Here is a 14,417-nt window from a genome sequence, read left to right as displayed (position 1 = left end):
AGGAGCGGAATCCGCTGTGCAGCTCGATACCCCAGAGATAGGCAGAACGGCGCTGGGGCTCCGAGTGCGCCGTAGGGCGGGGTTTGTTCGGCCAGCGGGGGTGGGTAAGGCCAGCCTTTTCGGATTCGAAGTTGTACCTAGATGGAGGGTGAAGCACGAGAGGAACAGAGAGAGGAGGAGGAGAGAGAGAGAAAGAGAGAGAGAGAGAGAGAAAAGGGGTGGTGAAAGTTATAGCGGGTTGGGCAATGGATCCCGACGGTCTTCTCTCAAGCTCGAGACATCCCTCTGCCTCGTCAAAACCCATCATCCTCGGGCACGTCTTCCTCTCCTAATCTCGCCTGCGAGGCCAAGCGGCGAAGAGCGAAGAAGCCTCAGCGCGTCCATTCCAGGTACCCCTCCTAGAGAGGTACCTACAGATAGGTAGGTACATTGAATACCTATAGGTACCTCCCTAAAGAGGTGTGGGAGGTCAGGAGCCAAGCTGCTGGAGGTAGGGCACACCCGCCTTAGGGGCCTCCTAGTGGTACCTACCTACCTAGGTAACACAAGTACCTACTGCCTACCTGGTACCTCCCACAAGTCCAGCTTGGCAAGGTACCTAACACATCAACCTCCGTACCACACCCTCCTACGCAACGCACCACCCATCCAGCTGCTTCATAGCCAACACCATGCGTCAAGGCCGTCGGTTGGGCGCCCCTATGTAGGACTCGAAGGCGGCTAGGCTACGTCTGAGACACCAATACACCGGTCAGAATGTCATACCTACCACGAGCACGCCTATGGACGGCATCCTCCCCGCCCCCTTGTGTCTTTCGTTATGTCGAATCGGCTCTGATCGGCTTGGACGACGCCTTGGTTCTATGTCATGTCACCACGCGCAAGTTGCATCCTGCTCGAACCAGGTCTGCCTGCATTCCTTTTTATTTTATTTTAATACAGCTGTACAATGCGTCGTGCACCATCCTCCACTCGCACCCATCCCTTCGCGAACCCCCTCCCTCCCTCTAAGTTAGGTAGACGGTATATAGCTAGAGCCCTCGTCGGCTCGCTAGTCGAGAGAGACCTCCCTCATCGCGCAGTCCCGGCGCACTCCGTTCTCGAGGTAAGTCTACGAGGAGCTGCTCGAGGTAGATTGGGCTGCCGGGGCGGCGTTGGCTTCGGCCAGAGGCCTCAAGTCGCCCATCTTGCCGTTCTACGTTGCGAGATGCCGCGGTTAGCGCCTTCGATCCCCCCATCTCGCTCCCCTCCTCGCGTGCGATGCAGGGTGACAACCGACCAACTCACCTCCCACTTGGCGAATCGCAGGTCCATCTCCCCTCGTCGCTCGGCGAGCAGCCTCTTGTCCTCCTTGAGGCTTCGGCGCACCGCGCGCGCTGCCACGGCGAGGTAGCGGTTGTAGCTAGGTCGGGCGCACGCGCGAGTTAGCAAAGGAAGCCTGCTGTCCTTGCTCCCAAGGTTCCTTCTATCCACCCCGTGCGTCTTTTTTTTTTTCCTTTCCCTCCTCTCTCTCCGTCTCTCTCGCGGGGATACGTGAAGGGGACTTACGTCAGACCGGCGGTCTTCCATGCGAAAGTCATCTTGACGGCGGCTCGAGGATGTGTCGGGCGGGTTTCGGGCCCCAATTGAGTATTCGTTGCTTCGAGGTTCGGGGAGATTGAGAGAGAGAAGGCAGCCGTAGTAGTGCTGAGCAGGCAAGTCGCAGAACCTCAAAGCCGAGAAAGCACGCTAAACCAAATGGATGCTGCCAATGGTGGTCTAAACTCTCACGTGACTCTCGCATAGCCTCGCACACAACCCGAGAATTCCGCCCAGAAGAGACCCCCCTTTGAAGAATATGTCTATGTTGTGTTGGCATCGTGCCACTGTATACCTAACTACCTGCTACCTACAAAAACCCCTCCCGCCTCTGTACCTACGTACAAATAGGTCTGTCTATGTGTGTACGTAATGAGAGAGGTCTGGGAGGTACACCAGGTAGGTACCTTAGGTACCTAATCTAGATAGGTTTATGAGGTTAGTAGTTAGGTACATACATAATAGTACAAATATCAGAGATATCGGTCAAGCGAGTCCCCGCCTCCGCTGGTTTAGCCTGTATGCCAGAATCACGCGCTGCGGTCCGAGCGGTCGCGCTACCTGAGTAGATATACGGAGATCGGGTAGAGAGGGGGGGCAAAGGGGAGGTCGGCGAGGATAGAATGAAAACTCTAGGGGATTTTTACTATATGCACAGATGCTGCGTCTCCCCCTCCCTTCCTCTCTCAACTCTACATCAGTGGGTTGATCTATTGGTATGCTCCGATTTCCCAAAATTTTCCCGTCTATACCCTCAGGCCAAGCTCCTCCGCGTACGGCAATACGTGAAGGTCGCCGACCGCCACCACCGTAGCCTTGCCGTCCACGAGAGACTTCGCCGCCTGTAAGTGCTGTTAGCACGTGTCGCCGTGTTTTCTGTCTTTCTTTTTCTTCTCCTTTTTGTTTCTTGACGGGAATAGAGAGAGCGCGAGAGGGAGAGAGAGAGGGAGAGGGTGTATGCGTACTGCCTTGAGCTTGTCTGCCGTGACGCCGCTGATGGACTGGGCTGTCTCGGCGACCTGGAAGGGTTTGCCCGTGTGGATCAGACCCGATCCGGCGGATAGCAGCGCTTGCGCGCGCGATTGGCTAGCCTCTAGCGCGTCGAATTTCGCCTTCGAAACCGCCTTGGTTACGTCCTTCTCGCCGATGGTGCCCCCGGCGATGCTCTTGAGAGCCTTGACCGCTTCTTCGCCGACTTTGCGGACGGATGCGGCAGGGCCGGTCACTTGGATGACGAGCAACCCCGAGTCCGAGTACGTGAAGTTAGTTCCCGAAGCCGTCAGGCCGGTGATGCCTGCCGCGGCCTTGGATAGTATGGTGAACCCGGGCGACCACTTGACGTTGGGTTGGCCACCGAGTAATGCCGCTAGCACGGCGATCTCGGGCCGGAAGGCTTTGAAGCTGGAACCGGGGAAGGCGATGACCAGCGAGTTCCCGGCCGTGTGGGGCGTGCGTTGCTCGCCGCCATAGTACGTCGTGGGCTTGGTATTGAGCGCGAGGGGGCCGGACGGCTGCGCGGGTACGGTCTTGAAAAATTGTTCCGTCCACCTGTGTAGGGCGGCCGGCGTGGCCCCGTCTGCGACGATGGCGATCTTCGACTTGGCGTAAACGGCGGCGGCGTAGTCGACAATGGAGTGTTCGGAGAGGTAACCTCCCAGGGGCGTCGAGGTCGTCGGGTATAGGGGTGCGCCGAGGCCGGAATGGAAGGCGACCGAGTGCGCCAAGTCGAGAGCCTGGGCGGAAACGTCGCCGGCCAGCTTGGACTGCTTCACATGCAGGACCCTCTCAACATCCTCGTGATACTCGAAGGCTAGGGAGAAAATATCATATATAAGCATGCCATCACGAACCAATGGCCCGACATAGCTCACTGGTATACCTGGTCTCGGATATGACCTCGGCCAGCAACTCGGTAAAGTACGGGATGTCCTCGCGCAGGAAGCTCGCCTCGAGAACTAATGCCTCTCGGGTATGGTACGCGGCCAATTGGCCGCCGAGGAGCTCGGCTTCTCGTACGATGCGTAGGGCGGATCGCTTCTGGGTGTTCTGCAGCAGAGACGGCTGATTAGCTCACGACGGCGGCACCCGGAGGGAAATACGGGGGGGGGGGGGGTCGCGGGGACACGGGCCGCACCTTAAAGGCGAACTCCTCGAGGCCGACGGTGAGGCCGGGAGCAGGTTGATACCGGGTGCCTCCGGGGGCGACTAGGGCGAGCTTTGTGGTGGGTCCGCGGGAGTCGCGGGTGGCGACCTTGACGCCGGTAATGTCGGCGGTCTCGTAGGTGAGGGAGGATTGGGCTGGGGGAGAAGCGGCAGAGGCATAACCCAAACGCTGGGCCAGCTGCGGACGGCCTTGCCTGCGGGCGGCAAGCCGGGCACCTCGGGAGACGGCCGATCTGAATAACATTATCTAGAGGGAGGCTGGATGCCGTCGGCGACAACTAGCGATTGGAGTCTGCGACGACAGTAGGAAGCGGGATGGAGGCGCGCAGATTAGAGGCAGCTTTCGAAGTATTCCCATATCCATATCGTAAGTTCAAGCAAAAAAAGGTCAATTCCGGTAAATTCTCGGTTACGCACGCGATACTTGGGTACGTGGGCGAATGAATCTGGTTAGATCGTGGTCAGCCACAAGCCGGCGGGCGTGATTGGCCGAAAGAGAGAAAGAAAGAAAAAAAGTCTCGGGGAGGGGCGGGCGGCGGGGAGGAAGCTGCGAAGAGGGGACACGGGGGAAGGGACAGGCCGCGCCTGCTGACGTAACATGGGGGCTCATTGCGCAATACGACAGGCAGGTAGTATAGGTAACAGTACCTGTCCAACTACATTCGAGGTGACCTAAAGGCACCTAAGCTGTAGGTTAGGTACAGTAGGTTATAGGTTAGGTTAGGTACCTGCCTACCTAACACAACACAGCTCCGCAAGAGGTATCCACTACGAGCATCTGAACCGTCTGCGGTACCTCCTCCGGTACCTACCGGTACCTAGGTAATAAAGTGGAAGCTGCAGACCAGCCAACCGGGCGGCCGATTTGGGTTCCCCGCTATCCCAAAAGAGCAGCCAGCACCTTTAAAATTTATATTTTTTTTCCTCCCAATTTCACTGCGTTGCTATCCATCAGTTATCGCAGCTCTTCATCATTTTCCCTCGCATTCTTCGTCTCCTGCTTCTCCTCCTCCTCTGACTATTACTGCTCAGTAGCCAAACATCACCACTGCTCCCAATCTCCCACCCTCCTCCCACGCCGACCTCCTATTCTTCTGCGACCGACTTCACGTCCCGCAGGAGAACTCGGCTTCTCCCCTCCCCTCCCCCCTCTCCCTCTACCTGGCCTTCAATGAAGCCACGGTAGTAATCGTGGCAGCTCTAGAGATAGTGAGAGGATCTCTAGAAGCCAAGTTCCCCCCCAACTCGTCGCGCGTAGCCTTACCGGTCCATCCAGCCTAGCTGCTGCAGCATTCGAGCCTTTTCCGCCCGGCCCGCCATTCGATTCGTCATCTAAATCATGCTAGTGGTGAGTCAACCAACGTCCCCTGTCCCCTCTGAATGCCCACGGCCTGTCGCGATTACACGCGCTTTCGCGACTTTTAAATGCTTTCTCTCATCCTATTGGACGGAATGCTGACGACGGTATCCATAATGTCGCAGACCAAGAATGCCGCAGAGCTATGCGTTCTGCTAATTAACGAGCTCTACGGACAGCTCCCGTCCGTATGTCCCCCTTTTCGCTCTCCACTCACGCCGCCCTCCCCCCTCCCTCCGGGAACAGGGCTGACGAGCATCACTCCCTAGCGCATATTCGCAGACCTCCTCTCCAGAGGCAGGTCAACCGTCGCGCAACTAGCGCAGCACACCTCCCTGAATCAACGCCAGGTGCGCCACGGCATCGTGGTGCTTATCCAGCTGAACCTCGTCTTCCATTACACCGACGCGGACTCGGGCGTCACTCACTATGAGGCCAATCCTCGCGCTGCCTACAACCTCGCCCGCACGGGCAAGATTCTCGATATGGTTCGCAGCAAATACGGACAGCACGCGCACGCACTCGTGCACGAGGTCCTCCTCAACGGCCACATGAGAATTTCGGAGCTGGTTGAAGCGTGGGAGGCTAACCGCGCTGCCTCGAAGGAAGCCCCCAACGGCAGCTCTCACAACAGCCACAGCCACGTCACCGGGAATGGTCTCACCAACGGCGCGAAAGGTGTAGAGGCGGACGATCGGAACGTCGATCCGAGTGACCTTCCCTGGGACACCCTCGCGCAGCTTCTGGCCGCCGGTATCCTCGAGCCTCTTTCGCCGACAATGTATCAGCCGTCGCAGGACCTACGCAGCGCCATCGAGCAGGAAGTCATGGCCGACTACCCGATTGGCATTCGAGGGTCCAGGCAGAAGGACGAATTCGACAAGAAAGTTCTAGAGCAGCTGAGAGCCATCCAGAGCGCAAGCACAAAGCTGAAGAGGAAACTAGAAGGCTATTTCGGGGCCGGACCCAGTTCCAAGCGCCGGAGGCTGGCAAATGGCTCCACGTCGCGCGGATTCGGCGGCGCCGAAGCGAGGTTTCTCTTGCAAGAAGAAGTAGGTTGCGGTGCAGATGATTTCGAGAGGGGAGAGCTAACTTCACTCTCAGCTCGACACCGCCGTCCGGGTAAACTACGACAAGTGCACAGTCGAGCTTCGCAACCTGAAACTCGAACGATATGCCGAAGACGCGATCGGCGAGACCACGGCGCAGGTTTATGCGACGCTACTCGCCGTGCTCGGTACTAAGATCTCTCGTTGTCAGGGTGACGACCCCGTCGAGGCCGACGACGAGCACGGCGACCTGCACGGGGGGCCTCGCGTCACAACGCAGGAGGTGTTTGAGCAGCTGAGTTCCTCGATCGACGTCTCGTCCGGGATCGGGATGCCGAGCCGCGGGGATGTTGTCGACTTTCGACTTGCGGAGAGGATTCACAAATACCCCCCGCGGCTTCAGGGTTCGACATTGAAGGATACCTTGGAGGAGGGGGAAGAGATTGTGGGATCCGACGACGAAGACTACGACTACAGCGGGCAGGGCGCTTTCAACTCGGGACTACACGGGTCATCCGACGTCATGCCCGGCCCAAATGGGTCGGGCGAGGTCAAGACGAAGGCGAAGGACGGTGTCCCGACGGGCATGCAGCGGTTGCACCAGATGCGGCAGCATTTACTTGTGCTTGCCGAGAGTCGGCAGGGCTTTGTGCGCCACTGCGGCAGCCGGGACTTTGGCGAGTGGACGGTCGATTTCGAGCCGCTGATACAATATCTCAAGCATACCGAGCTCGACACGCTGATCGAGAACCGATTTGGCCGGCAGGGTCTGCGGCTCACCCGGATACTGAGGGAGAAGGGCAAGATCGACGACAAGACGCTGCCGACGATGGCTCTCATGAAGAAGCCGGACGTGCACGTCAAGATGGCGGAGATGGAGATGGCCGGTTTCCTGGACGTGCAGGAAGTGCCTCGGGACAACAACCGGGCGGCGTCCCGAACGATCTTCTTCTGGTTCTTCGACCTGGAGCGGACGCTGCAGCGGACGCTGGACAACACGTACAAGTCGATGGTGCGGTGCCTGCAGCGGCTGGACGTGGAGCGGGCCAAGAAGAAGAACGTGCTGGCGGTGGCGGAACGCAAGGACGTGCAGGGGATGGAGGAGGAGAAGCTGCGGGGGGACGTGTACAAGGAATACGTCGAGTTTCTCGAGTTGGAAAAGAGGTTGGTGGGGCAAGTAGGGAGACTGGATGACCTGGTGGCGGTCTTGCGGGACTACTAATCATCATCACTACCTACGTTTAGGAGGAGGCAGAGGAGGAGGAGATGCTGGGTGTAATTGGCAAGGTTGGCATTGCATGGGCGGCGTTGGTTTGCGGACATGTACAATTCCAGCTGGAGGGCACCTAAAAGTTGCATGGCACAGGCATATATATATAGGACGGCGTCAAGTCTGGTATTTATTTGGGGCCGTCTCTATGTTGGATGTGGTTCTTTATAGAAGATAGGCTCTTCTTGGTAGCGACACATACTGAGAATGTGTGGTGGTGTTAATGTGAAATTACCTACCTACCTTTTATCAAGTATCTCATCAGATCTTATCATATTGCTCTACATCAGCGATAAGCCTTTTGGTGCGGGGACCCTGGACGATAATGCAAAGGGAGCTCTCCACTCTAGCTCTGCGCTCTCTGCTCTCTTCCCCGCTAGTGCGATGCATTTTTTTATATCTTTTTTTTTTTTCCATTATCGCAGATGAATTTTTTTTTCTTTCCTCCTTATCGTCGACGTACTAACTCGTGTGCTCCCTCAACTCACCCATTTGTCCCTTGGAGTCCACCAACAAACACTTCCCTCTCTTTTCCCTCCCTCCTTTGCCTATTCCGTCCTCTTGTAACTCCTTCTCCTCCTCCTCCTCCTCCTCCTCCTCCTCGCCTCCCGCACTTCCGGGTATCTGGTTAGAGAGGTCTACTCTCCCCTGGCCAACCGCTAGGTACTCTCCCAAGGTCTCGTCGACTGCTCTCACCCCACCATAGCCTCGCCCGCTATACACCTACATCGCAATGGCACCCATAGCCGCAAGCAAAGAGCATGAATCAAACCTCGCCCGACTACTGGGTTCAGGTGGGTTCACCCGCGGCGCAACGTGATCGCATTGCCCCAATTTGCTCCGTATAACCGCTCATCGACGAATTAATGGCGCAGGCACCGCTGGCATCTCCGAATTGGCCGTCTTCCACCCCGTGCGTTGCTCCGCTCCTCCCTCTCTCTCTCTCTCTACCCTCCTATGCCTTTGTGCTTGCGCCGCACCTCTGACCGGTCCGGAAACAGGTCGACACCATCGCGAAGCGATTGATGAGCAACCAGACAAGGGTGCGCCGAACTCCCCCGGGGGCCTACCTTAGCTGTCCCCGTAGCCGGCTAAGCTGTGGGCCCCTCTCCCGTCGCGCTCGGAGGTAATAACCAAGTTAAAAAAAACGTTGCAGGTTACGAACCTCAGCGCGCTCAACAAGGTCATCTTCAAGGAAAAGGCGGATGCGCCCTTTGGCCGCAAGTTCTTCTCCCTCTTCCCGGGCCTGGGATACGCAGCGGGATACAAGGTCAGTCGCAGTCTCCGACGCCCGGACCGGGCCAGACCAGGGGGGGACGAGACCCAGCAAGTGCCCGGCTTGCATAGGCACGCGATAAGCTCACGGGCGGGCTAAACGTCGGTGGCAGATCCTGCAAAGAATATACAAGTACGGTGGCCAGCCGATCGCGCGCGACTACCTCGCATTGCACTACAGCAAGGATTTCGAGAGCGCCTTCGGCAAGAAGACGGGTAAGGCCATCATGCACTCGGCGGCCGGCAGGTGAGCACCCCTACCCCCGTGGCCCCTACGTTACGGCTTTAACAATCGATCTGGTCTGCCTGTCCTTCTAACGACATTCTCCTTAAAAATAGTCTGATCGGCATCGGCGAGGTCGTCCTGCTCCCCCTGGACGTCCTCAAGATCAAGCGCCAGACGAACCCGGATGCGTTCCGAGGCCGAGGCGTGTTCAAGATCGTCGCCGACGAGGGGTTCGGGTTGTACAGGGGCTGGGGGTGGACCGCGGCCCGGAATGCGCCCGGCTCGTTTGCGGTAGGTTTATATACCTAGCAGGGGGGCCAATTTCCTCTCTCTCTCTCTCTCTCTCTCTCTCTTCCTCTCTCTCTTCCTCTCTCTCTTCCTCTCTCTCTTCCTCTCTCTCTTCTGCCGAAAAGCAGTCAGCTAACGCCTACCTTCCCTCGTCTCTGGCGGACAGCTCTTCGGCGGCTCGGCCTTCACCAAGGAGTACGTGTTCGCGCTGAGCGACTACAACAAGGCGTCGTGGTTCCAGAACTTCATCGCGTCGATCGCGGGCGCGTCGGCGTCGCTCGTCGTCTCGGCGCCGCTGGACGTCATCAAGACGCGCATCCAGAACCGCAACTTCGAGAACCCCGAGAGCGGCTTCCGCATCCTGACCAACATGGCCCGGAACGAGGGCCTCACGAGCTTCTTCAAGGGGCTCGTGCCGAAGGTGAGTGGACTTTTTTTCTCTTTTTATTCTCCCACCCCTTTTTTTTTAAAAAAAGCCTTCATCTCGCTGACGAATTCCGCGATCGCAGCTCCTCATGACCGGCCCCAAGCTCGTCTTCTCCTTCTGGCTCGCGCAGACGCTCATCCCCGCTTTCGACACGATGCTGAAATAGAGAGGGCGGGTTGATAGATTAAAAATAAAAAAAAAGGCGCAAGAGAAAACAAACTCCCCTTGATGGTTAAATAGAAGGAGATGAAGGAATAGGAAGCAAGAGGGAAAGGAGAGAGAGAGAGAGAGAGAGAGAAGAGGAGTCGAGCAGCTGGTCAGTGAGGCTGGCTAGACGTGTACTACTATAGATGGGACGGGGTTCGGCGTCAATGGGACCGCTCGCGCAACGTACCGACTCGATGATGTATGCGTTCGTGCGTGCGTGTTATGTACGTATGTGTGTAGGTATACCTATATGGACGGACGGGGGGAGGGCGGGGATCTGACGTTGTTTCTCTTCTCGCGGCTCGGACAAATCCCCCCTCTATTTTGCGCCGTTGCCTGTCTGAGGAAGAGAGAGAGGGCGACGTATAACTTATCGATCTATCTATTATAGATAGATAGATAGGAAAAGGGGGGAGGGGGTAAGAGGGGGCTAGCTGGGCCGGTCGGCAGATAAGGGGGGGCCCTGCATAGACCCTCGCGCAGGCCTGCCTCGCTACCGCGACGGGGCCCGGGGAGGAGGTGCAGAGGGGGACAGAGGGCGGGGAGACATACAAGAAGAAGAAGAAGAAGAAGAAGAAGAAGAAGAAGAAAAGAACTCGACTCCTCACTGCTGTCTTGGGCACCGGACCTAGCGGCAGCGCTCTCGAGCCCTGCTTTGCCTGTTCTAGGTAGCCTGGGGGGTTTTGCCCGTGGTTAAAGCTCTCGCGGCGACCGTGCCAAAGGGCTGCGATCACGTTCTCGCCTGAAGGGTCCCACCCCTCTCGCCGCGGCCGACCCGCCGCTGCGGAACCTCGGAGCTGCGTGGAACGCGCCCTGCCCCTCCCGGCACCCCGGTGCACCGGGTCGCTGGCCCCGGCTTCTCGCCTTGTCCCTGCTCGCGCGGTCGCACCGCCGCCCTGGTTGGGTAACGGGAACGATTGGGTGGGTACCTAATGTCTAGGTCGGTAGGTGATACGCACGCTAAGAATACGCCGCCGCCGGCGGTGCGCACGCACTTGTCCGTCTCCGCGGGGGCATCGCACAGGCGTGTGCTGCTCCGCTAGGGTTGCGAGGGCCCGTTCTTCTTCTCTGCGCCGCACACCCCGTGGTATTATCCGTCTCCCTACCTTACCTAGACCTCCTCCCTTTCCACCCACACACCCCCCTCCCGGCCATCGCACCACCCGCCCTGGCTCTAGGTATTTCCGACGCAGCAACTTCTCGCCCCCCCCTTCTCATCACTCGTGCGACGTACCACCCAGGCGCCGCCCGCAGTCTGCTTCGCCCCTCCCTAGCGCGACAGTGCGCGAACGCGCGCGCTCGCCGCCAATGCCCGTCCCAGCCGTCTTATCCGTGCGCGCCCGCTGGGCGACGTAAGCCCAGCCCGGGGTCGACGTAACCAAGAGGTGGGGCAGGAGGCGAGGGGGGGGGGCCTTGTAACTCTTGCCCCCCCTTCTCCCTAGCTTCGGGTTTGCGAGATGCCCAGGCCGCCCGCCAAATCCGTCGACTTGTTTCTTCGCCGCTTACCCAAATGTATAGTACGCGCGTAGCCAGGCATGCCTGCGCAGGGAAAACCCGGGAGCTTGGTGCCGGGGCCTGCGAGCTGTTTGAGGGGGGGGGGGAGTGGTGCGGTTTATATCAGAGAGAGGGAGAGAGGGAGGGGGTTGAGAGAGAGGGGGGGGGAGAGGGAGATCCGAGACCAGAGCAGTGTTGACATCTCAAACAGTGTGGTTTGGTATAGCTACGTACATGCCTCCCAAGAGAAAAACCCCCGGGTGTGGCAGTGAAAAGCGTAGTTCACACCAGTCAGTTAATTGCAGCCCACCCTCCTCGACGCCATTACCGCCAAATTAGCCCTGCAGCCAACGTCGATATACCTACGCTTCTAAGCTGCAATCAGATGTTTAGTAGTAATCGACCTGTCAGGCATTAAAAAAACGACAAACCCACCGAGCCTCGATTCTGGTGACCTCAGTACTAATGTCGATCCGGCCTTGGACCAACCACGTCCTAAGACAGGCGCCACAACAGGTGCTTGCTGTCCGCTGTCGACCTACAGTAGGAAAATGATGTGCCTCCTTGCCTATCCGCCCTCCCGTCATTGTTCATTGTTCGCAAGCTCACCTCTTTTTTTCTCGCCCGGCTTCGGCTTCCGCTTTGCCTCTCCAGGAATATACCCGCCCCTGAGATACGCCGTCCGGACCACCCGTCCAATGCTGCCGCCGCGCTCACCGACGGGTTGAGAAGACCTGCATATTTCTCGTTCGGCCCCATCAGCCACATCTCCCTTCCATCCGAAGCGACGATCATGCGACTCCTCCCCCTTCGGACGGCCTTCATCGGGGGCGCCGCCCTGGTGCTCGTGCTCTGGTGTTTTCTGCTGCGTAGCGAGAGGAGCCGCCCCGTCCTCGCCAGCTTCTTCAGCCAGAGTACGAGTCTAGATTTCCTCGACCAAGCCAGGAGGGAACTGCCGCTCGACCTGTCGCCCACCATCAAGTACTCACGAGCATGCATCGAGGCCCGTCTAACCCCCCTGGCCCCACGACGCGAGGTCGCCAACATATCGCGGCCGCTTATCGCAGACCAGGCGACTCTACAGCTCGACCCATGGAAAACCCCAAGCGTAGCCATTCCTCGCTGCCAGTCCATCAAGCTCCAAGTTCCCGAGCCGTACCCTGCGGCCGAGATGTTTCCTCACCTCATCTTCGGCCTGGCTACTTCTTATGAGAGGTTACGCGAGTCCTTCGAGTCCATCGCGCACTGGTGTTCCCATCGCGATGCCAAGCTAATCGTCATCGTCAGCAACTGGGACGAACGAGCGGCGAACATCTCGCTGCTCCAGCAGGAATACCGAGATGGCGGCATCCGGGCCAGCTTCATCAAGCCGCTCGACGCCGCACACACTGTCTCGCAGTCCCACTTTATGGTCCTGACCGAGATGGTGAAGGAGAGCGGACAGGACACCCGGTGGTTCGGCTTGTTGGACGACGACACCTTCTTCCCCCATCTCAAGCCCTTATCGGACGCGCTGGGGCAACTCGACCACACGACCGACCTCTACGTTGGCACGTTGGCTGAAGACTTCGGCTCCATCCGGAACTTTGGGCTCATGGCTTACGGTGGCGCCGGCGCTTACCTATCTAGCACCCTCGCGAGGAAGCTAGGAGCGCCGGAACAGGCGGCGGTTTGCGTACGGGAGTCGTCGGTGGAATGGGGCGACATCATCGTCAGGGACTGCGTTTATCGCCACTCCAAGTCGAGACTGACGATCCTCCCGGGGCTGTGAGTGAGAGCGGCTAATCCACCGGTAGACGCGAGACTTGGCTGACAGACGATGCGGAAAGATACCAGCAGGACCTCGAGGGCGACACGAGCGGCTTCTTCGAATCTGGCGTAGAGCCGATAAACTTGCACCATTGGAAGAGCTGGTACCACGAGCCCGTCCCGAGGATGGCGGTGGCCGCCAAGTTCTGCGGGTGAGTAGGGACATTTCATAATTTGTTGTACCTACCAAAAGCGTCTCGCCGGCTCCTCGAGTGTCCGGGCGCCCACGGCTAACGGACGGCGGCGACGGTAGGAATTGTTTCCTCCAGCGTTTCCAGTTCGGCAGAGACACGGTTCTGTCCAACGGGTACTCCATCGCCACCTACCGCGGCGGCCTGGAGGGGGTCGACCTGGACAAGACGGAGCAGACGTGGAACCAGCGGTACCCAGACGTAAATCCCGAGTACACCTTCGCACTCGGCCCCCTGCGGGAGAAGCTTGGACGGGAGGAGAAGAAAAGCTACAAGCTCGCGCACGCGCAGATATCCGGCGACACGATGAGACAGCTGTACGTCTGGCGGGGCAACCGAGAGGCGGACGAGGCGGACGAAGTGGTAGAGCTCGTGTGGACCAGGGTGTGAGAACGGGGGCCACGATTTGTTGGAACGGGCAGGCCAGACGAAGCAATTAATATAAAAGCGAAGCTACTCTGTCGCCGGGGATATGCGGTAGCCAGACCAGAGATGGGGGCAACAAGTGCCCAAGTGATAGGGTATAAGAGAAGGCCCACGGGCGTGCCGGCGGAGGGGAACCAGAGAGAAGACGAGGCGGGATCTGCGAAGTGTACATATAGAGGAGGTTGTCGGGCTAGGAGTTGGCTATACCGTGTAGGCTATAGGTAGCAGTGGTGGTGATGGTGGTGGTGGTGGACGTGGCGGTGCTGGTGATGGGAGCGGCAGTGGACGATCGGCCTTATCAGGTACACCTACAGGTACCCAGGTACCTAGGTTGGTAGACCTGACCATTGGTACCTTCTACTAAGGGTGTGGAGGGGATTGTCTGCGCGCATATGCATGTATGTGCATGTATATATATGTGGGGGCACGCAATCGTAGGTGGACACACACTATCGATTAGGTAGGTATATCATATATGCACCTAGTGGGGATATATAGCTCTATACCTGTGGCGTTAGGAGGTACCTGTTGGCAACATGCGAGCACGGGTCAGCGGATGTATAGGTACCTACCTATCTCATACAAATATTACGTTCCCAATGTACCTGGACACCTGGAGGAGGTACCACCGCCTATCGGATAAGCACAAGTGTGACA

The 14,417-nt window shown here is 58.2% G+C and overlaps 5 protein-coding genes across 5 annotated transcripts; 3 read left to right on the top strand and 2 right to left on the bottom strand.

The window, feature by feature from the left end:
* Window positions 1-598: 598 nt before the first annotated feature.
* Window positions 599-1,837, bottom strand: GGS23DRAFT_573494 (mitochondrial ATP synthase epsilon chain domain-containing protein). The gene is made up of 3 exons (XM_051516682.1): window positions 1,549-1,837; window positions 1,288-1,402; window positions 599-1,195 (listed from the first exon to the last, which is right to left on the bottom strand). Exons 1-3 carry the CDS (start codon window positions 1,578-1,580, stop codon window positions 1,112-1,114), a joined length of 231 nt encoding a protein of 76 aa, XP_051370976.1. The 5' UTR covers window positions 1,581-1,837; the 3' UTR covers window positions 599-1,111.
* Window positions 1,838-4,237, bottom strand: GGS23DRAFT_573489 (LuxS/MPP-like metallohydrolase). Its single transcript, XM_051516681.1, has 4 exons — window positions 3,713-4,237; window positions 3,450-3,624; window positions 2,544-3,388; window positions 1,838-2,420 (listed from the first exon to the last, which is right to left on the bottom strand). Exons 1-4 carry the CDS (start codon window positions 3,983-3,985, stop codon window positions 2,325-2,327), a joined length of 1,389 nt encoding a protein of 462 aa, XP_051370975.1. The 5' UTR covers window positions 3,986-4,237; the 3' UTR covers window positions 1,838-2,324.
* A 402-nt stretch (window positions 4,238-4,639) lies between these two features.
* Window positions 4,640-7,673, top strand: GGS23DRAFT_573488 (RNA polymerase III subunit RPC82-domain-containing protein). The gene is made up of 4 exons (XM_051516680.1): window positions 4,640-5,089; window positions 5,224-5,286; window positions 5,368-6,150; window positions 6,203-7,673. The coding sequence occupies exons 1-4, from the start codon at window positions 5,081-5,083 to the stop codon at window positions 7,367-7,369; spliced, it is 2,022 nt and encodes a 673-aa protein (XP_051370974.1). The 5' UTR covers window positions 4,640-5,080; the 3' UTR covers window positions 7,370-7,673.
* A 477-nt stretch (window positions 7,674-8,150) lies between these two features.
* On the top strand, window positions 8,151-9,799 carry GGS23DRAFT_605839 (putative YHM1; the record flags this gene model as incomplete). The annotated part of the gene is made up of 8 exons (XM_051519821.1): window positions 8,151-8,211; window positions 8,293-8,330; window positions 8,419-8,460; window positions 8,574-8,687; window positions 8,806-8,939; window positions 9,032-9,209; window positions 9,373-9,627; window positions 9,716-9,799. The coding sequence occupies 8 exons, from the start codon at window positions 8,151-8,153 to the stop codon at window positions 9,797-9,799; spliced, it is 906 nt and encodes a 301-aa protein (XP_051370973.1).
* Window positions 9,800-11,464: 1,665 nt separating this feature from the next.
* Window positions 11,465-14,379, top strand: GGS23DRAFT_573477 (uncharacterized protein). Its single transcript, XM_051516679.1, has 3 exons — window positions 11,465-13,101; window positions 13,164-13,295; window positions 13,397-14,379. The coding sequence occupies exons 1-3, from the start codon at window positions 12,128-12,130 to the stop codon at window positions 13,722-13,724; spliced, it is 1,434 nt and encodes a 477-aa protein (XP_051370972.1). The 5' UTR covers window positions 11,465-12,127; the 3' UTR covers window positions 13,725-14,379.
* Window positions 14,380-14,417: the final 38 nt, after the last annotated feature.

Source organism: Durotheca rogersii (assembly GCF_024521655.1).
Source record: "Durotheca rogersii strain YMJ 92031201 chromosome Unknown GGS23scaffold_14, whole genome shotgun sequence".
Taxonomy (NCBI): Eukaryota; Fungi; Ascomycota; class Sordariomycetes; order Xylariales; family Xylariaceae; genus Durotheca; species Durotheca rogersii.
Note: the sequence above shows the minus strand (reverse complement) of the source record. Positions and strands in the feature narration are given on the sequence as shown.

What these genes read in the sequence shown, in the direction of transcription:
- GGS23DRAFT_573489 (XM_051516681.1), bottom strand. Translation starts at nt 3,985, where the DNA reads ATGTTATTCAGATCGGCCGTCTCCCGAGGTGCCCGGCTTGCCGCCCGC. An exon ending in TCGAGGAGTTCGCCTTTAAG is followed by an intron (nt 3,625 to 3,712) that starts GTGCGGCCCGTG and finishes TCTCTGCTGCAG; the next exon opens with AACACCCAGAAGCGATCCGC. An exon ending in ATCCGAGACCAGGTATACCA is followed by an intron (nt 3,389 to 3,449) that starts GTGAGCTATGTC and finishes TTTTCTCCCTAG; the next exon opens with CCTTCGAGTATCACGAGGAT.
- GGS23DRAFT_573488 (XM_051516680.1), top strand. An exon ending in TCTACGGACAGCTCCCGTCC is followed by an intron (nt 5,287 to 5,367) that starts GTATGTCCCCCT and finishes ATCACTCCCTAG; the next exon opens with CGCATATTCGCAGACCTCCT. An exon ending in GGTTTCTCTTGCAAGAAGAA is followed by an intron (nt 6,151 to 6,202) that starts GTAGGTTGCGGT and finishes CTTCACTCTCAG; the next exon opens with CTCGACACCGCCGTCCGGGT.
- GGS23DRAFT_573494 (XM_051516682.1), bottom strand. Translation starts at nt 1,580, where the DNA reads ATGACTTTCGCATGGAAGACCGCCGGTCTGAC. An exon ending in TGGAAGACCGCCGGTCTGAC is followed by an intron (nt 1,403 to 1,548) that starts GTAAGTCCCCTT and finishes CGCCCGACCTAG; the next exon opens with CTACAACCGCTACCTCGCCG. An exon ending in TGCGATTCGCCAAGTGGGAG is followed by an intron (nt 1,196 to 1,287) that starts GTGAGTTGGTCG and finishes CTCGCAACGTAG; the next exon opens with AACGGCAAGATGGGCGACTT.
- GGS23DRAFT_573477 (XM_051516679.1), top strand. Translation starts at nt 12,128, where the DNA reads ATGCGACTCCTCCCCCTTCGGACGGCCTTCATCGGGGGCGCCGCCCTG. An exon ending in CTGACGATCCTCCCGGGGCT is followed by an intron (nt 13,102 to 13,163) that starts GTGAGTGAGAGC and finishes CGATGCGGAAAG; the next exon opens with ATACCAGCAGGACCTCGAGG. An exon ending in GTGGCCGCCAAGTTCTGCGG is followed by an intron (nt 13,296 to 13,396) that starts GTGAGTAGGGAC and finishes CGGCGACGGTAG; the next exon opens with GAATTGTTTCCTCCAGCGTT.